At 35.8% G+C, this 24,866-nt stretch overlaps 1 protein-coding gene across 13 annotated transcripts in view; it reads left to right on the top strand.

Annotated features, from left to right (window-relative positions):
* LOC134329629 (nuclear factor 1 X-type-like) overlaps positions 1-24,866 on the top strand; it is a 141,073-nt gene that overhangs the window by 49,373 nt on the left and 66,834 nt on the right. For 10 of the 13 annotated variants that reach the window (XM_063010925.1, XM_063010928.1, XM_063010929.1 and 7 more), the window contains one exon: positions 16,803-17,334. In XM_063010925.1, the coding sequence (XP_062866995.1) occupies positions 16,803-17,334 (532 nt within the window). Of the gene's footprint in view, positions 1-12,762; positions 12,841-15,950; positions 16,027-16,802; positions 17,335-21,482; positions 21,573-24,866 lie in introns of those variants that run through there. The other 3 variants (XM_063010930.1, XM_063010921.1, XM_063010924.1) reach the window with 3 other exon arrangements.

Genomic DNA, 24,866 nt, shown 5'->3' on the forward strand with positions numbered 1-24,866 from the left:
GTTTACATACAGTTATAAGGTACATGTTTGTATGTTTTAGTAGTATGATTACATTTTACATTACATGTCATATGATTATATTTTTTGATTAGCTGACTGGTTATATGTTAGATTATTCATTTTAAATGACTTTTGCAGTTTGGTCTATTGGTGGTACATAGGAGTGCAATCAAGTTTCTTTTTTCCTATTTAGGCTCATGATGCTGGGATAGACAAACTGCTGTTTCGGAATGTAACAGTGTTTAATGGACTTATTTCCATGTCCCCAAACAGTTACTTTTGAATTCTGGCAAAATAATCATTGCAACCTGAAAGGAATTATCTGGAATTAGACTCTGTACTTCCAAATCATGGATGTTCCAAGTGGAAGTAGCCAAGGGAGTGGAATGGGGCATTAGGATGTCAAGACGTCATCCTGTAAAAGATTAAGGAGATCAGTAATTGACTATATGAGAACAGAATTTGGTAATGCAGTTTAACTTTGTAAAAAAATATCTTTTATTTATCTTTGCATCTATCGTAGAATTAGTACTGCAAGGCCTTTTCCATTCTGTCCATTTTACGTACAGTTATCAGATCTATTAGCTATCGGCCTGAGTTTACGATTTAAAATGTGCCTGCTGGTTATGTAGCACTAATATCACTGAGCCTTCATGGTTGTCATTAGTGAAATGCTAGATGTTTTGCTGGGCTCTTTTTCCATTATTGTGTCTAGAAGCACTGGCCTAGGGTAGGAACAGTGATATTCACATATTGGATTTCTTAGCGGAAAGTGTAATGTTAACCATATTATACTGCTTAGAGGTACTACGAGTTGCCAAGACCTATCTGTAGGATTATGAAGTACTCTGTGAATTAAACTTGTTTTCCTCTTTTAAATGAAGACCATATAATGCGTTTGCCTTGTATGGTTGCCAGATAACAATTTTATTCACATATTGCACTAATGAATTACTGAAATGTATTTACGTAGCTCAGAGGCTGTGTTTTACAGATACTAAGAGTATGGCAGTCTAGTACAGTTCAAGTCAAAAGTATACATACATAAAAAAGTCATAAGTTTACATACACTTACTTTGAAGTTGCTAAAACTCAATTTTGCCTTCCGCTTATTCCATGCCAACAAACTATAATTTAAGTAACAATATCTGCTTGATACAAGAAATTTTTTCCAACAAATGTTTACAGACAGATAATTTTGCTTATAATGCACTATATCAAAATTCCAGTGGATCCGAAGTTTACATATACCAACACTTTGCCTTCAAATAGCTTTCCAAATAATTACAGTGTATCACAAAAGTGAGTACACCCCTCACATTTCTGCAAATATTTCATTATATCTTTTCATGGGACAACACTATAGACATGAAACTTGGATATAACTTAGAGTAGTCAGTGTACAACTTGTATAGCAGTGTAGATTTACTGTCTTCTGAAAATAACTCAACACACAGCCATTAATGTCTAAATAGCTGGCAACATAAGTGAGTACACCCCACAGTGAACATGTCCAAATTGTGCCCAAATGTGTCGTTGTCCCTCCCTGGTGTCATGTGTCAAGGTCCCAGGTGTAAATGGGGAGCAGGGCTGTTAAATTTGGTGTTTTGGGTACAATTCTCTCATACTGGCCACTGGATATTCAACATGGCACCTCATGGCAAAGAACTCTCTGAGGATGTGAGAAATAGAATTGTTGCTCTCCACAAAGATGGCCTGGGCTATAAGAAGATTGCTAACACCCTGAAACTGAGCTACAGCATGGTGGCCAAGGTCATACAGCGGTTTTCCAGGACAGGTTCTACTCGGAACAGGCTTCGCCAGGGTCGACCAAAGAAGTTGAGTCCACGTGTTCGGCGTCATATCCAGAGGTTGGCTTTAAAAAATAGACACATGAGTGCTGCCAGCATTGCTGCAGAGGTTGAAGACGTGGGAGGTCAGCCTGTCAGTGCTCAGACCATACGCCGCACACTGCATCAACTCGGTCTGCATGATCGTCATCCCAGAAGGAAGCTGACGCACAAGAAAACCCACAAACAGTTTGCTGAAGACAAGCAGTCCAAGAACATGGATTACTGGAATGCCCTGTGGTCTGACGAGACCAAGATAAACTTGTTTGGCTCAGATGGTGTCCAGCATGTGTGGCGGCGCCCTGGTGAGAAGTACCAAGACAACTGTATCTTGCCTACAGTCAAGCATGGTGGTGGTAGCATCATGGTCTTGGGCTGCATGAGTGTTGCTGGCACTGGGGAGCTGCAGTTCATTGAGGGAAACATGAATTCCAACATGTACTGTGACATTCTGAAACAGAGCATGATCCCCTCCCTTCGAAAACTGGGCCTCATGGCAGTTTTCCAACAGGATAACGACCCCAAACACAACCTCCAAGATGACAACTGCATTGCTGAGGAAGCTGAAGGTAAAGGTGATGGACTAAACCCAATTGAGCACCTGTGGCGCATCCTCAAGTGGAAGGTGGAGGAGTTCAAGGTGTCTAACATCCACCAGCTCCGTGATGTCATCATGGAGGAGTGGAAGAGGATTCCAGTAGCAACCTGTGCAGCTCTGGTGAATTCCATGCCCAGGAGGGTTAAGGCAGTGCTGGATAATAATGGTGGTCACACAAAATATTGACACTTTGGGCACAATTTGGACATGTTCACTGTGGGGTGTACTCACTTATGTTGCAGCTATTTAGACATTAATGGCTGTGTGTTGAGTTATTTTCAGAAGACAGTAAATCTGCACTGCTATACAAGTTGTACACTGACTACTCTAAGTTATATCCAAGTTTCATGTCTATAGTGTTGTCCCATGAAAAGATATAATGAAATATTTGCAGAAATGTGAGGGGTGTACTCACTTTTGTGATACACTGTATATCATTTTTTTCAGTTTGTTTGTTGGTTTATTAGGATTTTAATGTCATGTTTTACACTTTGGTTACATTCATGACAGGAACGGTAGTTGTTCATTACACAAGGTTCATCAGTTATGGACAGTTTAGTGTCTCCAATTCACCTCACTTGCATGTTTTTGGACTGTGGGAAGAAACCGGAGCACCCGGAGTAAACCCATGCAGACACGTGGAGAACATGCAAACTCCACACAGAAAGAACCCGGACCGCCCCACCTGGGGCTCGAACCCAGGACCTTCTTGCTGTGAGGCGACAGTGCTACCCACTTAGCCACCGTGCCACCCCATTTCTTTCAGAAGGACAAGAAAGTAAAGGTAATGGAGTGGCCATGTTAAAACCCTGACCTCAATTCCATATAAAATTATGACCCAGTTGCCACAGTTAGGCCCCTGAGCAAAGCCCTTAACACTCAATTGCTAGAAGTGTATTCAGTCATAATTGTAATTACTTTGGATAAAAATGTCTGCCAAATGCTGTGAATGTAAATGTACAAAACCAGATTTGTCGGACCAGACAACCAACTTCCATTACTTCGAAGTCCAGTTCCAATGCGTATGTGCTTTTAACCAGAGGTGGAAAGTAACGAATTACATTTACTCGCGTTACTGTAATTGAGTGTTTTTTTTTGTGTACTTGTACTTTTTAAAGTAGATTTTACAACCAGTAATTTTACTTTTACTTAAGTATGTTTTGTATTAAGAATTGTAATTCGCTACATTTTAAATAACATCCGTTACTGAGTAAAAAATAGCATCTGGGAAACTGCTGCAGTGAATTCTGCGATGGGAAATAAACTGGTGCTAAAATAAAGGAGCTGTAATCTAGGTATAGAGTAGGGAAGGGCAGTTTTTAAAAGTTTAACATGCTTGGAGTTTGATGTTTCATTATTTGATAACATAGTCTGATGTCGAAGAATGGCAAAGTTTTGTCTGACATCTTGAAGGTTTTCTTTGGGTCATTTAGTGAAAGTCACAACACCTGTAACCTTGACTTGTGTTGAGTTATGAGATTTGCAGTATGACTGTTGTTTGGTATTTGTTAGTGATGAAAAGAAGGCTGGTCTGTAGAATCCACAATTAATGCCAACTTCAGTGGTTATACAGTTTGAAAAAGTTTTATGGGATTGTCTGTACTAAAATGACACATTACACATCCCTAAATGTTTTAAATGTTATCAACATGTTTTTTTCTATTATATTTGAATTAAAAACAACTATTGTGAGATTTATATCCACTTGTCCACTTGTAACGTTTACTCAGTACATTTTAAATGAGTTACTTTTTACTTTTTACTTGAGTAGATTTTTTAACTAGTAATTGTACTCGTACTTAAGCAAAAATTCATTAAAGTAATAGTACTTTTACTTGAGTACAATATTTTAGTACTCGTTCCACCTGTGGACAGAAGTTTGACTGTGACAGCATGGGCTCTTCTGCGACTTCTGTGACACAGAGGGGTTTGATGCACTGCATTGTGACACATTCTCCCCATTACCAGTATTAAAAATTCTGCAGTTTAAGCCAAAGTAGCTCTGTACAAGACACCATAGCTTCTGTGAAATGCAAAATAAGACTGTCAGATGTTCTTATTTTAACCATCTGGCCAGATATTTTTGGTGTCTATCCTACTCTGTCCTGAACATAATAGTGTAATTGTTAGAGTAAGTTAAATGTTACATTGGGAAAAATGTAATTGCAATCTAATGTATTTTTCTACACTTTGTCTTTGATGTTAACAAGTGGCAAGTTTACTTGCTCCCATAATTAAACACCACCTCTGTAGTAGCTTTTCAGAAGTCAGGTGTGGGTGTTTAAATTCAGGATAAGGTCATTTCCTTCATTTAAATTCCTCTTTCTGATTTCCCTCTGAAATTCATCTGTCATCAGGAACCATTAATGGATTTCTCACACTTAGGCTCGTGTTCAAGCATATGCACTATTAGCAGATATTTTGGTACTCAACCAAGTTGTAATGGAGGATCTGTTTACCAGTCAATCCTCTGGACTGGGCACGAGTTAGTACAGTTAGAGTGAATACAGTCACTAATTTCATGCTCTTACAGGAAACACTTAAGTTAAACACATACATTATTACTTACTGACCACAAGACAACTATGCCTCAGATGTAAAGATTTATACACTAATAACTTTTCTAAACGCAGTATAAGAAATTAAAAAAGTGTGTGGCAGTACATATTTTCATACTTTCCTTATTTCTTTTCTTTTCTACTGGAACACAGATCCCTCTGTATCTTACACATTCTTACTCACTGTTTTATTCCTTTCCTCTGTCACAAAGCCAAGCGGCGTGTGATGTGGCATAAAGTAGTGAGAGCTAAGTAAGAGAGCTGTGTAGGCCAGTCTGCCTGTGTGTGTGTGTGTGTGTGTGTGTTTTATTGTGTGTGTGTGTTTTATTGTGTGTGTGTGTTTTATTGTGTGTGTGTGTTCATGTGTGTTATTTTGTTTTAGCAAAGAAGTTATTGCATGTGATATTGCTGTTTTGAAGTGTTAAAATACTGGAAAGAAAATATAAATTGTAGTAAAAATAACATTGGTGGGGCTGTTTTGAGTATTGAATAATTTTGCTACAGGATTTTTATTAATCTAAAAAAATATTTTGAGCATGTGATGAAGCACCCACATGACAACAGGCAGTGTCATGACTGAACTGAAAGGACTCAGAAGACGAGGAAGGCCAAAAAGAAATTTGATTGACAACATCACAATGTGGATTGCATTATCAAGAGCTTGTCTACAAGCAACACAAGACAGAGGGCATTGATCACAAAGAATTATGGCATAGTGACCTGACATGACATGACATTTTTAGAATTAATACTTTTACCATTTTAGTCACTAGTACAGAAATGCTCAGACACAATTTTCCTACATACACTTCTTAGAAATGTTTTCACAGCTATTAAGATGTTTTTTTGTTATAGTATTTTTATTTTTATTTAATACTTTTGTTATAGTATTTAATATTGGGCCAACTGGGACCTTTCAGTTTTGGTTGATTAAGAACTGCAGACAGCATAGTGGCACAGCTGGTAAAATAAATGTTGTACAGCAGCATGGGTTCTTGGGATTTGATGTAGAAACCCTTGTCAAATCACTGTCTTACTGATTGTCTTTAAGGAGTTAACATGTTCATCATGTGCATGTATGGGTTACTCTGGATACTTTGGTTTCCTCCCACATCTCAAAAACTGGCAGAATGTTATTTAACATCTCTAAATTACCCCTAGGTATAGACAAATGAGTAAATGGGTGAGATGTTGCTAAATGGTGATGAAATGCCAGACCTCCACTAAGACATGATTTAAAGTTTGATGTGGAGGAACTCCGGTGGTCTGCCTAGAGCCCTAAGCTCAACCCTAATAAACATTTTTGGAATAACCTGAAATTATGATTGCACACCTAAACTTTCCATTTAACTTAATGGCCTCACAATTAAAGGTCATAATCACAATATCCACATACAATGTTCGGATATTGCACAGGTATTTAGATACAGTATGGGCCACTTGACAGTTTGAGACCTTATTGTGTTATCTTGGGTATAGAAACTAAACTATTTCTTGGGTATAGAAAATAGATATATTAAGATACATGGAACAGGGTAAAATGGGTGCTAACGCTGTGAATATAATGTTTGTCTACATAACACACATGCGTCAACAAATGCTACAAATGCAACAAATGAATCTATCTATCTATCTATCTATCTATCTATCTATCTATCTATCTATCTATCTATCTATCTATCTATCTATCTATCTATCTATCTATCTATCTATCTATCTATCTATCTATCTATCTATCTATCTATCTATCTATCTATCTATCTATCTATCTATTCTACTGATTAACAGCTTTTTAATTAAAAATAAAAGTGAAATTGTTGGCTGACCAGGAAACAGTTTTGTGTTCACAGTATTCCAAATAAGCACTTTCAACATTTGGTGTCTTCCTGCATTCTCTGGTTGTGTCACTTGTGTATACACACTCATTCAGTTATCACGCCTGGTCTTTCCCTATCAAAGGGCTTCTCACAGTGCTGGGTTGCCTTTGTGTGTGTGTGTGTGTGTGTGTGTGTGTGTTGTATGACTTTCGTGTAGTCTGCAGTAATTCACTTTTACAATGTATATAATTAAAACCTGACAGCATGACGTGTGTGTGTGTGTGTGTGTGTGTGTGTGTGCTGGTTTAGCATCCACTGTTTGGTGGTTGTTATCAGTGTAATCTTTCTAGTAAAAACACCCGTTAGGTACACAAAGTGAATTTGGCTTTTTCGTGAATAGACTGCCTTGTAAGCATTTGTGAATGGATGGAGGTGTGTGTGTGTTAGTGCATGTGCAAAATATGCAGTGCAGAAAGATATTTTATTTTGTATGTGCTTTTAAAAGTTTGTTTTTTTGTTTGGCCTAAAATGTCCATGTTTGCTGTTTTAAGCCTTTTTATTCTGTACATATCTAGCGTATCTTTTTTATTACTAGCAGTTGTTAGTATTTATTAGTGAGCAGCTTTTAAAAGTGTTGCATCCGTTTTCATCCAAGTTCCAGTTTTGTTAATCACATTGGGTCGGTTAAATACAAATAAAAAATAAAATACAAATCTAACACTGGCTTATAAATATCACTAATGTTGTATTACAAACTGCAACACTACCAGTTAAATATACCTTATATCATTTCAGCAATGCCTTATAAGTCGTCTCAGGCAATAAAAAATAAATTAATTTTTTTAACATTTAAAATCTTACTTAAGTTACTGATTAATAAAGGCATTTCATTTAGTAGGGTTTTTACTTTTTAATGCCTTAAAGAATTTTTAAACGTATATATTTTATAACCTTATAACTTATAACTTTCTAAATTTCTAAAATATATATATATATATATATATGTGTGTGTGTGTGTGTGTGTGTGTGTGTGTGTGTGTGTGTGTGTGTGTGCATTACTGGCCTGTCTGCAGGTAAAAATGTATGGTGCATCATGAAGAGGTGAATCAGACAACGGTGACCAGAGAGACTGTTGAGCAGATTAAGTCTTGATGTAAAATTAAGAATGGACAAAATTTCCACATGCAAAACCACAACAATTTGTATTTCCAGTTCCTAAATAATTATAGTATAATGAAAAGAAAAGAGGATGTGACCTATCGGTAAACAAGCCTCTGTCCCAGTTTTTGTTGGATTTGTTTATATTTAACAAATAGAATTAGGTTTGTAATTAATAACACTGAAAATCTTTTTGTCTGTTAAAGACAGATTTTAGTTTTTATTAAATTTTTAGAAAATGCCCCAACTTTTCTAGAGATGAGGTTTGTATATAAACTGTGAATGGTGGAACTATTACACAAATGGTGAAACCAGTTTGCATCAGTATGGAGACCTGCAGAGTGGCAATAAGAAAAAATATTGCAAGGGTGGAAAAGAGGCTGATGGAGTAAAAGAGAGAAAATATAGAGAGGGCAAGAAAGAAACCAAACACAATATAAAAAGGGTAAGAAATAATAAGGGTAAGAAATAATATAGCAGGGATCATAAATGGGTATAAAAGGGAAATAAGATACATTATACAGAAAGGGCAGGAAAGAGGCTGAGGGGGTAAAAGACAGAATATAGAAAAGATAACAGAGATAGACTGAGGGGTTAAGAGAGACACAGATGGGGTAAAACTAAAAGACTGAAAAGGAAATTGTTAGAGAGAATACAATCACAGTAAGACAGAGGGTAGGATGAAAAAACCGAGAGGGTAAGAGAGAGATGGGAGGCAGAATATGGATTGGGTAAGAGACATAATATAGAAACTGTTATGGGTAAGAGAGAATGAGGTGCTAAAGGAGAATAAAGAGAGGGTAAGAGAGATATAAGGAGGCATAAGGAGGTGAAAAAGTATGACAGAATGTAGAAAGGGTGAAAAAGGATTAAAAAGAATATATAGAGAGTAAAAGATTACAGAGAGTGCATGAGCAGCTGAGGATGGTGAAAAACTTGAACATAGATTAAGAGAGACTGAGGGGCCAAATCAGAATACAGAGTGTAAAAAGAGAGATTGAAGAAGTTGGGGATAGACAGAGTAAGAGAGACTAGGGGGTTAAAAAAGGGAATGGGTGCAATGGAGGAAAGGCAGAGGCTGCTGGGGCTTGATTTGCATAAAGTACAGGGCACAGTGCCCACTGGAGGAGAAGGGTTGGCACACAGCCCTGCAGACTGGCACAGGAGGAAGAAAATAATGAAAGGAAGAAGGATAGAGAGTATGCATGGGAGCAGGCAATTGAGAGACAGAGAATGAAAGAAAGGCCTAGGGGGAGGGAGATACAGATAGAGAGAGGAAGAGAAAGTGGCGAATGTGCTTCATTAGGGCGCTTCTTGTTCCGAGGGCAGCAGTTATTGCTTCCTTAATTCCAGTCTGATTATCAGCCACGGACTGTCTGATAGCAGAGTTTGCTTTTGCATTGTTAGTTTCAATGGGTAGGCATTAAATCAGCCCAACATTCACAGGTTCACTTCATTAGGCTGCATATGGTGATTGGCTGCTGCTTTCGCCATTGCGTTGTGGGTGCCAAGACTTTTACTCAACCTCCACTGACCGATTACAGGCTTAAAACCTGGCTTCTGTGTCCCTGTCCACACAAATATTAATTTGTTTTTAATGTTTATGTTAGTGTTTTTAGAGCATTTTGGACATTTAGTTGTTGGTGTGACTAAGGATATTTTTGATGTTATTTTCCCCTCATGCAGTTCCAAAAAAATTATGAGAAAAGGGTCTGAGTCTACCTTATTTTATGAGCTGGGTCTATTCCTCTGTTTAGGTGAATAGCATAGAAAAACATTTTAAAACATTAGAATTAGTTTTTGGTAACCATGATCCAAAATCAGGGTTTTTGCCCGCTTTTTTTTTCTTTATACATACCACAGGAAATTTTTAGTAAGTTTAATACATTGCAGCATTATGCAGTGCACCTGCCCAGAAGTGTTAGCACTAGTAATTGTATTAAAACAAAATTAAAACAAGGTGTCATGGTGATGTTGCAAATATTTGTTGTTTTACAGCAGCAGGGGCCAGGGTTTAACCCTGATCTTTGGTTTCTGTCTTCAGACATTATCAGACTTTTAATTTCAAAACCTTACATGAAGCATTTATATGAAGCTGGCCTTTGGTTTTTGGACTGTAACAGCCTCCCTACTTAAGTTATTAATGTAATATTTATATATGTTTTTATTTGATTTTGATAAATTAATAATTTATTGACACATTTTTTGACTATGCTACAATTTCATATTAATACTTTATTATTACTTTTTAAATTTGTTATCTACACAATAACATTAATTCATTCTCAATGCAATACCCCAACGTGTCTAACTTTTTTGATTATTTTATTGCTTGCCATGCCACAATTTAAACTTGATCAACTGAAATTTTTTAACCCATAAATATAATTGAAAGATTCAAGACATTTTTATATGCCCATAAGCAGCAATAGTTTATTATATGTGTGAAATAGAAATAAATGAAATGTAAATATAAAAACACCATATTGTGATAGTGATTTATTTAGTGTTTTATAATTAAGGATTAATGTTGTGAACTTCACCACAGTTTATTATTTATTTAACATTATAGTTTATTGTTAACTGATTATTAATATGGTTTACTGTATCACAGATTGGTATAAAATGTACTATAGTGTAGTAATAATATATTAATATTGTGTATTATTTTTTACTAATAATGTATTAATATTTTGTACTATAGTTTAATCATATTTTTGTAATATTGTGTGCAATAATGTAATAATAATAATATACTCACACTAAAGGAGGATCATGTGTACGTGCAGACCGGGCGCGCTCTTTGGACAGCGCACGTTTTATTTGGGCGCGAGAGGCTCGTGCGGCCACTCTCGCGCGCATAATGAAGCCGTTATTTAGTCAGAGAGCTGCTGCACTAACGGTCACTTTTTATCCCGAGCAGACAAAACACCATACAAAAAAGCCTTCACTATTTTACCCCTTACGTTTATTTATGTCAGTGGCTTCTCAGGAAAAATTTATGGTAAAATCTAGCAAGTTTGTTTTCTCAACTGAGAAACATTGTCTTTAGTGATCTTGCTAAACTTGATATTTCTGACACCAAACCTTTGGGGTAGGCATAATTTATCAATATATAAGTTATAAGTAGTTGATAAAGCCTTTACAGGTCGTTTTTGTTGTAAATTCATTTACGTTTTAGTTATTTAAATAGAAACAGATCTCGGTAGCGTCACAGTATCCTGCGTATGTTTAAATGTACTGTAATAACTCTCCGTTACCGGTCCAGTCATTTAATTCCTTCTTTTTAACTTAAAACACGTTTCCAGTGGAAAACGGCTTAACTTCTGCACAAATTGATGCAGAGCTGAACAGTTTGTTTATTTTATGAATTTAACAAATTGAAAAACAACTGTTGTGCAAAAGTTATGGCACTTAAAAATGTTTGTCCATTACAATAGTTACATTCAGCAAATAAATAGAATCGTGCGTCATACTTCACAGGAAAATGCCATCTCAGTTATTTTTAATTAGAAAAAAGTAAGTCGTTTAAATGCCAGTTGTGGTCAATGCTTCTGACTAAAACATGATAAACCATGTTGGGGTTTAGTCATTGTAGTGACCTTAACAGTTTAAATGGACCTGTATTCACATTTTGCTATCGCGCAGTTAAAAGAACAAAATTACGTTAAATTTCATGACATTCGTTTTTTTCTCTTTGGGGACACATAGTCTGTCATTAATAGATGGACGGAACATATAATTGAAGAACAAGTGCAGTAATGATTAAGAAAACACGGTAGTTTAGAAGAAGCTCATCATGAAAATATTTGTTTTAAACGAACAAACTAGTGATTTGACATTATTTTTCACATGAACGCATAATGTATATGCTCTATTGTGATTAAATTAAATTATTATTATATAATAATTATTATTATTATGTTATATAATATTAACTATCCTCAATTATATTATTATTATTATTATTATTATTAAGCTGTTGATTCATAGCAACCAATGTTTTAAGAACTGCGGGGGTGAGCACTGTTTTTATATTATTTAGCTTTGAAAAACAAAACATTTTAGTAAAGACTGGACTGTGAGGAGGAACTAAGACTACGCTGGGCGTCGTGGTAATCTTCCTCTGCACCTGGTCTGTTATTTTCTCGATTTTGTTGGCTGTTATCTTTTATTTTATATAGACCTGTAAATGTTTGATTGACATTCTGATTTCAAAAGGAGACACAGTTTCTAATCAATAAAATAAGACTATAAACAGTAATGTAGCATTGACCCTGGATTTTGGTTATCCTAATTCTAAATTAATTAAGAAAATATACATGTTAAGCTGAAATCTGTAGAGTAAGTTACAGTTTCATATAGATTTCACTGCAAATGTGTCCTTTTTACTCTATTAAAGCCTGATACAGTCCCCCTTGCCTTAAAGTACATTAAAGATAAATAATCCTTTAATTATAGTTACAAAGGGCATACAGTGTTTGGAGCTGGTTGGAATTTAATGAGGGGGGGTGGTATTCATTTATTCATAAATTCAGTAAGTCATTCATTCATTCATTCATAGTTTGTTTTACCACCTCTTTATCCTATTCAGGTTTGCACTGGGTTCAATTCACTGGGCAAATGGTAGAAAATACCCCAGACAGGTCGCCAGTCAATCACAGGGAAAACACTCACTTGACCACATCCACATGCACATTCAAGCCCAGTGTAATTTTAGTAACTCCAATTAACCTGATTGCATGTCTTTGGATTTGTGGGGGGAAACAGGAGCCCCTGAAGGAAACCCACACAGATGCGGGGAGAACATGCAAACTCCACACAGAAAGGACCTGGACCTCTCCTCAGGACCTTTTGCTGTGAGGCAACTGAAGATTACATACATACACACACACACACACACACACACACACACACACACACACACACACAAACAAGGAGCAAACAAGTAAATATGATATTTGACTTGCATTGTCTCCCTCAGAAAGCACTAGTAGTGCTCTGAGATAACATATTTTGTGTGAATGAGTGTACAATATACTCTTAAATTAACATAATATTTTTGACTGGCCAGTTTTATATTTATAAAAAATAAATAAATAAAATAAAAATTTAAACACTTATTAAAGTGTTCTACAAAAATATACTATTTGATTGATTGTATATTTTTTACTCCCTAAAAATCTTCAATTCTAATTCAGTCTAGGGTATTTAATGTTGTTTGGATGTTTTCTTTATACAGGGAATCATTTTCATTATTGTCAGTCATCAGAATTTAAAACATTGAACTGTACCCAAAAAAAGTCTTGAGTTCACTCATCATTGGTGCTTTTGCCTTGAATCATTTTGTAAAAAAGAATGCCATACTTTCATGTACTTGTTTTCATTGCTATATTAAAAATAGAAGAGCTGTCTGGGCTCTAGGTAATAATACATTAGTAAAACTGAGATCAGAAGTTATGGAATATACTTTTTATTGTGGAATCTTTTGAATATCTTGGAACTGGCTCCTTTTTTGATCTTTACTGCCCCTGAGGTCTGGTGGTGCCCTGGGAGCATGACATATGCTGCTTAAACTCATTGCAGGGATTTAGCTATTTGACCTTCCGATCTGTGTTCTCTTAGGACAGCAGTTTGTCCGACTGTGTAGAGCGTATTATTAAGTCACTAACAATGACGATTTGTGCTCTCTCACATTACTAAAAAGACAAAATGGGCAAATGCATTAAACATTAAAAACTAGAGCTGGTAAACCACATTTTATTGTTGTGACATTAACAACAGAAAGTGTTTCTTTAAGGGTAAGTACATAAATAGGAACACTGTTCAACCTTTCGCACAATTACATTTTTGGGCTGTAGAGAGGGGCAGCACAGCAAAATTGTTCCTAAGGAGTTTAATCCTCAGTTCCGGTCACTGTCAGTGAGAAGTTGTGAATGCTCTCTCTGTGTCCAAGTTATTTTCCTCTGTGTATTTGGGTTTCTTTGCACTTTCTCCACATGTAGAAGGTGGATTGTCTGTGCTTAATTGTATTATTAATAAGCATTATTTAAGAAAAGAAGTGTGACTGCAGTGACTCCCATATCATAACAGTAGCCTAGTCATGATATATCACTCAGTCTTGATTCATATTGTAAATTTACGTTTATTTAACCATTGTGTTCTGTTGACATTGATTTTACTTCCTTGTTCTTTTGGGTCCCAGAGACTCTAGAATTGTGTGCATCAACTTCAAAATGAACCAGATTAGTTAATTAACCAGAGACACACACACAGAGAGATTTTGTAAAGGGTTGTGTGTGTGTGTCTGTGTGTGTGTGTGTAAGAGAGTCAGCTGCACCCTCAACACCAGACGGAAACTAAACACATATGAAAAGCTATTGGCTTTAATCATGTGTTTAAGTTGAGTTCTCTGGGACTAAGTGCATAAATTAGGGGTGCTTGGAGCACAATATCATTATAAAAATGTTGTTTATTTGCAGTTTCCATAAAATTGGAAAAAAGTCATGAACTATTAAGCTGATTGAAAAGGCTAATAATATTTTTGTGAGCTGTTTAAGAGTCTCTGGGGTCTCAAGGACCCCAAACTGAACATGAGGGATGAAATGTCTCCTTATAATTATGTCTGTCACACTTCAAATGCATTATGTGTGAGTGCAGTTAAAGTGTACTTTTGTTCTGTCATTGTTTTTACTTTTTATATTATGATTTGATTTACCTCCTGTATATGATTTGCACATCCATACATTGAACATACGCTGTATTACATACTGTGTGTTATTTTTACTCATCTTGCCAAAGCTGACTGTCCTTATTAGGTATGTGCATGACCATTGCTGGTAAAGGCAGGGAGAATCATTGGGAACGTGTGTGTTTGAGAGTGTATGGTTGTACTGGAGAAGAATTTTGGTCTGTGTGTCTTCCTTTGCCTTTGTTTGTGTGGTGGGTTAGGAGGCAGCTGCTAGTTTGGAAGGTCTGTAGGGATTTCAGCCCTGTGTTTTCATGCCGTTTGATGCCAAAGCTTGCAAATAGAGAGATAGGAAAGAGAAGGGGAGAGGGTGATGAAAAGAGGAGAAGGGAGTAGAACAATAAAAGGAGAAATGCATTTTTGGGCAGAGAAAGCCAATGTGATGATTAAAATCTTATATTAACTCTTCAACTCTAAAAAAAAATAAAAAGGAAAGTAAAGGTATTAGTGGGCAGGGTTAAAACATGGGCATCTGATTGGTCCATGTAAAATCATTGGTTTCGGGACACTGCAGTTGTGCTTGCTTGGAACTTACTAATTTGGCAAAGTGAAGAGCCAGCCCACTGAGTGATTCGCATACTACCCCCTTCCTCTTTCTCTCCCTTATTCTATTACTCCCTCGCATACCCCCTCTCTTCCACCCATTCAGGCCTTGAAGCATGCGTATTGGTTAAACATATTGGGATACATGGTGCCAAAAAGGTGGGTTCAGCCCAATGCTGGCATACTCATGGGCGATGGTAGAAAGAGAGAGAGAGACGAAGAGAGAAAGGAAAACGACAGTCGGGTTTGCCAGCGGTCTTACACACTCTTCCAACATCGATCTGGTCCTCTGTTGTTTTTTTTCCTGCGTTTATTTGCTCCTTACTTACCCCCTCCTTGCTCGCCTTCTTTCTTACTTTTTTGTCTCTTTTTATTTTTACTGTCACTTTTTTCCCTTGTCCTCCCTTGTCCTCAGAGCATACAGATTCGAACAGATATCACTTGCCAAACATTTTTTTTGCATCCTTGCAATATTTGCATTTTTTTGTGTTCAAAGTTTGATGTTTATTTTCTTTGCCAATTTTTGCTGTGCATTACTGTGCTCCTGTTAAACATTTCTTGATAAAGTTATTTTCTTTTTTTTTTTTTCTTTTTTTTTCTTTTGTTACTGATATCTTTAAGAGAATTCTACCATTCTGGTTGACAGTAATTAGCATGTGTTGCTGATTAGAGTGAGGAGAGGAACTTCTTCGCTCTGCTTTAATTTTTGTTAGTTCTCAAGTTGCTGTGCAGTTTATGATGAAAGTGCAAAATGGTAATTACCAACATTTTTTCTTTTATGTGTCGCATGTCTTTTGTGATTGTGTAGTGTTGTGATAAAGCGTAACGGATAAAGTTGGAAACAGCGGGATAACATTGATTACATGTTTAAGTGGTGGCAGAATTTGGTAATAGGTTTTATAAGTGAAATATGTGTCATAAATGTGTCATGCATTTTATAAATAATGGCACATTGTACCATTTAATACAGTTGTTAAAATGTATTTTTAAAAATAGAATTATGGACTATAAATTAAAAAATCATAAAATAATAAACAAAAAAATAAACATTTACATAATACTTTACATAAAATTTAATAAAATTAAATTTCATGAAATAAAATTTCATGAACTTGTTACGTCCATCAACTATATTTGTTTTTTTATTTTTAAGTCATTAATTTTGTCTTTTCTGACAATGTCAGAATATCACCATTTTCATGTTATTAAAACATAAAATTAAAACAGCTGTAGTTGTTGTGTGTGAAATATAAACTGTTATACTCTTCATACAGTATTATTTTTAGAAATACACACTGTCTGGTTTGTGTGTGTGTGTGTGTGTGTGTGTGGGTCTGTGTTTGTTTGTATGTTGCATTGCCCTGCATTTTTCCCACACACACTTCACTTTCCGTTGCAGTGCAGACTATGCATCCAAGCTATGCTCTTTCTCCTCCATCCTTCATGCAGTGCGATGCTAACTCTTTCTCTCCCACTCTCGCCCTACACTCCTCTCCCCTGCTTTCCCACCCCTCCTCCTCTTCCTTCCAGGATGAGTTCCACCCGTTCATCGAGGCGCTGCTGCCCCACGTTCGGGCCTTCTCCTATACCTGGTTTAACTTGCAGGCACGCAAGCGAAAATACTTTAAGAAGCACGAGAAGCGCATGTCCAAGGATGAGGAGAGGGCAGTGAAGGATGAGCTTCTGGGCGAGAAGCCCGAGATCAAGCAGAAGTGGGCGTCGCGACTTCTTGCCAAGCTCCGCAAAGACATCCGTCCAGAGTTTCGCGAGGACTTTGTGCTCAGCGTGACTGGCAAGAAGCCGCCGTGCTGCGTGCTGTCAAACCCAGATCAGAAGGGCAAGATAAGGCGGATTGACTGCCTGAGGCAGGCCGACAAAGTGTGGAGGCTCGACCTGGTCATGGTAATCCTATTCAAAGGCAGTCCACTGGAGAGCACCGACGGAGAGCGGCTCATCAAATCACCACAGTGCTCCAACCACAGCCTGTGTGTGCAACCACACCACATCGGAGTGTCTGTAAAAGAGCTCGACCTCTACCTGGCCTACTTTGTTCACTCTCCAGGTTAGTGCATGATGCACAATCACACACAAGCACAAATAAACACACTGTTTTAGTATAAGGAGGCTTTATTCTTTTGAGTTGTTCTTTCTACACTTAATTTACAAACATACATATCACTTATAACAGACTCTACAGACCAAAATCAAATATCAGCTTTGAAATCAGTCAAATGACAAGGTAATGACTGAGAAGTCCTGTGCTCGGTTCACAATAACCCAGTCTATCTATTACCAAGTTATAAAAATGTAAAAAGTAACAGTAGCACAGCAGACATTGTTAATTAGGTTTACAAACACAATCCAGTCATAATGTTTGCATACATGCACAAAACGGCATTCAAATGTGATATATCTAGTCGGGTTTACTCATCTTACTGCACTATTAAAATAATATATAGTCAATATTTTTATTAAGCACAGTTTTTAAGTAATTATAAATGCTTTATTTAACACATAAATTAATTAACCAAAAAGCAGGAGCTAGCGGAGATTGATTGTCTACTGCTTTATTATAACAAAACATCACATCACTATACTTTTTTTGCAGTAGAAAAAATATATCAAGATTTGTTAACAAGATCCCACAAAAATATTGTTGCTATAATTGGTAAAATAAATATAAAAAATGATATTGAATGATATAAAAAATGATATTGAATAATTAAATGTTTACACCAATAAATGATTAACAGGGAAATGATAATATAAACAAACTGTAGCATTTTTTAATCAGGTACTGTATTGTCAAAAAAATACTGATTATGCCAAAACACCATTACTAGTGCTGATTCCCTTTGCCCTGTAATGTATGTCTATAAAAATATAATTCAATAATAATAAATCAAAATAATATTGTTTTAAATGGATGCACGTGTACACGTGTAAAAAGTTACGTATTAAAACACAAATAGAGTTTTATTTAATTGTTTAGCAAAAATATAGCCTGACATACATTTGACATACATATATAATATATGAAAGGAATACAATATGAATATTAGAGTATTAGAATATTAAACTTTCTGTATAGGATTCTGTAGTTTTCATATTAGAATATAGCAGCATTTCTAATATTACTCGATACAGACTGATTAACACAGATATGGGGTGTGTGTGTGTGTGTGTGTGTGTGTGTGTGTGTGTGTGTGTGTGTGTGTGTGTGTGTGTAAAAAAGCATTCTGTAGTAATTGGCCTAATACTGCTGCTGTGTTGTGTGTAGAAAGTGGTTGATCTCCCAGTTACAGCCCACTGTCTCATTGGCAGTGTAGATATGAAAGTGTGTGTGTGTGTGTGTGTGTGTGTGTGTGTGTGTGAGTGAGTGTCTGCCTCCATTAGTGTGGTCTTGAACAGTTACAACCAAATAATACTACTATTTACCACAAAATAACATCTTTACTCTTTGAAGCCAAACACACTATTCAGGTTTTTTCTGCCTTAGTAATTTTTTTTAATCTTTAACAAAAGGAAAGCCCTACATATTTAGAACATATTTCAGTGCTAAACATGCCAAAGATTGTCTATCTTAAAAAGCAGAATGAAAATATTAGTTATTATTATTAGTTTTGTTACTTATGTCCTGCAGCGAGACAGTCATAATTGAGATGAAACTTGGAGTTTTCTTCTCTTTATCTGCATAAAAGTTTAGTGTCTCTGAGATTAACTGTTGTTTCTGCGGACTTCTGTATTATGGTAGTCAGTGCCCATAGAAAATGGCTACAAGCCGTCTTAAAGTTATTATTTAATAAATATTTCTGTATTACTGCATAGCTACTTAAAGAACTGTTAATTGTTCGTTACTTGCAAGCAACATGCCTTTGTGTCATTTTATAGATACATTACTTTTTTATTAATAAAATATTTATAAAATATGTTCATAACGTTTCTGTGCACAACACCCTCTACTCCTCTTATAGAAAGCCTCAGCATTTCATATCTTTTCACAGCTTCCCACAGCTTTGATTAGACAGTAAAGTCGTAGTTGCAGCGGCAAGTAGGCTACATCCCATTTGCTATTTCCTAACTCGGACATGACCAATTATCTGTTAAGCGCCCTGCCAGACCTGTGCCACAGCTGAGTCTCGTAAATTAGGAAATTACACTGCTCTGCCATCAAAACACTTTTGCAAATTATGTTTAAAGAATTTTCTGATTTTGCTGGTATTAAATATGTATTTAATACATTTTGATAAAGCCCGACTTTTTACAGTATGCATTATTGTGTTTTGTTCTTGTCTTTATGGTTATATTTTATTTTAACTTAGTTTAACCTCTTTCTAGAAGCAGCTTTGTCCTTATTTGACTTTATATTTATTTAGAGTTACAGTTACAGCTTCTAAAAATTGCCCTGAGTGTGTGTGTGTGTGTGTGTGTGTGCGTGCGTGCATGCATGTGTTTGCGTGCATTCCCTACGTTGGACTGGCGACCTGTCCAGTGTTTCCTCTTTCTTTCTTTCTTTCTTTCTTTCTTTCTTTCTTTCTTTCTTTCTTTCTTTCTTTCTTTCTTTCTTTCTTCTTCCTTCCTTCCTTCCTTCCTTCCTTCCTTCCTTCCTTCCTTCCTTCCTTCCTTCCTTCCTTCCTTCCTTCCTTCCTTTCTTTTTTCTTTCTTTCTTTCTATCTATCTTTCTATTCTTTCTGTCTGTCTGTCTGTCTGTCTGTCTGTCTGTCTGTCTGTCTGTCTGTCTGTCTTTCCTCTTGCCATCTTCTTGCCATCTTTGTGCCAGCAGCACTGCCTGTTCAAAATGCTAGTCCTCGCGGCACTCTCTTATCTTATCTCAGCTAATCTAGTGTGTCTATGCTGCTTTTATCAGCCTCCAAATAGCCACGGCTGAGACTGGCACCCCGCGGCCAGCCATGTGGGAATCCAGAATCGCTGCTGGCATGCCGTGCCAACACACCACCCAACACCAGCTACACACGCGCACACAGACACACACACACTACAGGTTACACTACATTATTGTGGTTTTTGTAAAAAGTATTATTACCTTTTAAAGTTTGGTTTATTTATTTCCTTAATTAGGGAATGTGTAAGTGAGGCAGTTGTATATATATTTATTTGTTTCCTCATAAACACTAAATTGCACTTAATTTTTTTCAAAAGTTTTTAATTTTGATGAAGAGCCAGAATGTTATTTGTATGTGGTTTAGTTTGGTGTGCTTTGAATGGTGTATGTTACTTAACACTGGTTGCTTTATTCATTTGTTGGCTCAGTTCTTTGTGATTCTGATTATTGCTTTTACAAACATTTTGATTAGTGATTCTAAAGGTTGCCATCATTGTTTTCCTTGTAGCGCTAGATCTTTAATGTCCTTTGTTTGCTACAGAGAGAGAGACTAATAAAGGGAACAAGAAGGAAAGATAGCAGGACAATTGTTCTGGTTGGCACAACCTCAATGACTTTTGTGTGGGAAGATGCTTATTACTTCAGCTGTGTGTGTGTCCGTGTGTGTGTGCGTGCACATGCACGCTCCTTCGCATCTCCAAGAGCGAACAGGCTGAGCCATGTTCCTCACTTTTAGTAGTGCACTTTTGTTTCCCAACAGTAACTTACTAAGTCACAAATCACAGACACGTGTCGCAATTAGCACAAAAAGCTATGCAGAAAATGCTGGTTTCTTGATAAAACATACAGAAACCATTTTAAAAGTATTAATTGTTTAATATTGTATTATTGTTAATACTTTAATACTTAAAGTCCGATCAGGGAGCCATTCTGTAATGGGCCCTTGACTTTTGCTCCCCACACCCCATCAGACATACTAAATCATGTCTATGTAGGTGCCCAGCCAGCTGATAGTACCTGCTGAGATCCCAACCCGGTGGTGGGGTAGTGTATTAGACCGCTGTGCCACCTGAGTGCCTTGTTTTAAACATAATGTTTAGAAAACATTACCATGTCTCACTAATAATACACTAAAATATTGTTACATTAAGGCATCTCCACTTCAAATAAGTGAGTTTTGCTTGAAATATAGGACTATTTATTTAATAAATGAATTGTATTTATTTATTAGAAATTGTATAAGAATATATTTGGTATTTTATGGATGGTAAATATCCACAACTTCATTTATTAAGATAAAAGCAAAAATGTTTACATTTAGTGCAGTTATAATTACAACTCATCATCTTTCATACTGCTTTCTTTAGGGCATCTGTGAAAACTCAGCAGGGAGAAGTAATTATAAAGCTGGAAGTAAAGAAGCAAATACATACAATAATACATACAGAAATAAAACGATTGGATAGGTGCATATTTTTTAGTAATAATGTAGCACTATTACTAAGTAGAATGAATTGAGTTTCTTTTTAAAGATGCTGAATAGAACAATAAAAGTCATACTAGTTAGGAGGTATGCAATGTGCGACTTCGGACATTTTAGTTATTTTCTTCATTTTTCGAGAACTATTTCTGAGCCGTGCCAAAATTCAAATTTGAAACACCACAAAGCTCAAACAGATGGAGTGAAAGATAGGGAGTAAGAATGACAGCTAGCGAGAGAGAATTAAATACATATATATATATATATATATATACTGTATATATAAGAAGATACAAATGAAAACAAACTGCATGATTTTGCTAGTCTTCTAGATTATACGTACATTTAGACCGTACTGGCTGCTAAATTAATTTGTGGTATTGAATAGTTTTTTTGAAGAACGATCAGTGAGTTTTTGAGGTCAGAGGTCAGACATACTTATTTACAGAAAAACTCACTGATCTTTATAAAAAAAAAAAATTCAATACCACAAATTCATTTAGTAGCAAATACTGGGTTTGATTGTATTACATTGTACTAGAGAGAGAGCGAGAGAGAGAGAGAGAGAAAGATGGCAGACCAAAGGCGTTTTAGTCACTCTGTGCTAGACACAGCAATATAGCCTTTTTTACACCCCCACACACACTTGCATTCTAAGCTCTTTGGTTGCAGATTATGTCTGGAATCAAATGCTGCATCCTGCTGAGGTTTAAATGTCACATGTGCATACTCACATTTTTGTGATTATTTTAAAAAGTAAGATTTTGTATCACTGTTCATATATTACTTCAGTTTTCTGTGTAATTGATTGAATCACATGGTTTGCACATGCCTTAAATGCCATTAAATGTTAAAGTTTCCACCATAATCTGTGGGACATGTTGCTTTAGTAATTAGTGCTTACATTTTAAACAGTTAAAGAGGTGAGTTGTTTAATTAGTCAATTAATTACGCTTTAATTACTGTATGGCTATTTTTTTAATTTTTCTGTACTGGATCACTTAATTTTTGGCTCTGGAGACAAAAAAGGTAGTAGTCATAAAAAAAATCTGAAATATATGGATAGGGTTGGGCGGTATGACGGTATTACGGTATACCGCGGTATTTAAAAATGTTGACGGTATTTAAAAATGGTGACGGTATTTAAAAAAATGTGAAGCGCCAAATTTCTGCTTCAGGTTTACCTTGAAAGCTGAGACTTTAAGACATTCGCGCATCCACAGTAAGGGAGGGGTGGGAGGGGTAGGCGGTTCGAGCTCACTGATTGGTTGTAGTGATGGAATTATGGCTCCTTGAAGGGAGCCAGATCTTTTGGCTCTTTTCCTTTTAAAGAGCCGTTCAAAAAAATGACTCTTCGTTCCTCGGGAAACGCTACTGGGTAAACTATAAGACATCATTAATATCAATGATGAATAATCATGAACATTTTGCTACCTTGCCTTAAATGTAGGCCTAATTCAAACAAAATTTTAAAAGAATAGAAAAAACTACAGAGAAGAGACATACTGTGTTTGCATCGCATTAAGTTTCAGAACAATCATCTTTTGTGCAGAGATGTGCCTGTGTTTATTTCTGCTTTAAAACATACGCACCATGAAATAATCAGATTTAACATAATTAAACAAGTTTATTTTTAAGTTATTTGTGCTCGTTTTCTGTATGTTCTCTCTGTAGCTCGGTTACGTCTCTCTCTCTCTCTCTCTCTCTCTCTCTCTCTCTCTGTGTGTGTGTGTGTCTCGCTCGCTCTCCGCGATATTAAAAGTGTTTTCGGATTTAAATTTCGACAATAAACAGCTGTTATTATGACTGACTGATTCCTTCTACTGATGCCAAGCTGAATGGGTGGATTACAGCCGATAAGAACTGTGCAGAAATAAAAAAAAATATATAAAGAGACGCATGTACACTTATGTGTGAAATATTTATTATATCAGATAGGATAAGCAATGTTTGACGTTCTGATTGTTTAATTTTTTTAAATTAAACATTTGAATACTGTGATTACACTGTAAAGTTTGTCCAGCCAACCAACCCCCCCCCCCCCTTCCCCCCCGCGGTAATACCGTATACCGCGGTATTTTCTGAAGACGGTATGACGGTATGACGGTATGAAAATCGGTAATACCGCCCAACCCTAATTATGGATCAGTTACAGCATATTGTTGTGTACAAACAGTTTTTTTTCTTGTTTTAATTATTTAAGATTTAAAATTTTTTTGCATAAAAAATCAGTTCCTCCTATAATATGAAAAAATCAAAGCACAGAAAATTGCATGTATTTGCCACAAAACATGAGTTGAACGGCTCTGGTGACATTAATAGATTGAAAACCTTTTTCTTTGTAAGAATTAATGTATTAGTTTATTTCTGGTACCTGTAACCAGACATTTCTGTATTTTTGTAACAGTCATTGTGGACAAAATTTGGTTTACAGCCACACAACCCATGAACACTAGAAAAAAAATCATGAATTCTTTATTTCTTTTTAGTAGTTTAAATTTGATTGTTTACACAGATTAGTTTAGATTCATATTTATTCTTTTTTACTCAGTGCTTAATATTTGATAAAGACGTGTCTTAACCCATGTTTAAAGATTTTTATTACTTCTATTATATTTTTAAATATCTGTTTTTGTGTTTTAATATTAATACTCATCTGTATAATTGAGCTTCATATTTGGCACCTATTTATTTGTTACTAGTCTGACTTGATGGGCTTTTAAGAAAGTGCAAGCAAAAGATTTTGAAACTTGAGCAGGCATTAAATCAGCCAGCATAAACAGCACAGCAAGTGTTAGAGATGAGAAAAATGTGAAGCTAAAAATTGGGGTACACGTAGGGATGGGATAGATTTTTTGTTTCCTTTTTAAATTCTCATGTGTAACAGTTACATTTACAATACATTTACAATTTTTAACAATCATTAATTGCTTTTTATTTATACTGTACAAAAACAAAATAATATATTGACTGGTGACAGTTTTGTCAGTCATGTCAGCCATGTATTTTGGGCGAAACCAAAATAGAATGTTGTACAGTAAAATATCTGAACTTGGGTGTTTTTATAAGTATACTTTATCCAAAACTAAAATTTAGATCAGTTTACTCATTTACATTTACATTTTTGGCATTTAGCAGACGTTTTTTTTATCCAAAGTGACTTACAGTACTGTGACAGTATATTCAAGCAAGTACTCAAGTACTCCAAGTATTCAAGTACTCCAATTCTTTCAACGTCTCTAAAGACAACAAATGGAATTTTATGTTTCCA

This window comes from Trichomycterus rosablanca, chromosome 15 (genome assembly GCF_030014385.1).
Source record: "Trichomycterus rosablanca isolate fTriRos1 chromosome 15, fTriRos1.hap1, whole genome shotgun sequence".
Classification (NCBI taxonomy): Eukaryota; Metazoa; Chordata; class Actinopteri; order Siluriformes; family Trichomycteridae; genus Trichomycterus; species Trichomycterus rosablanca.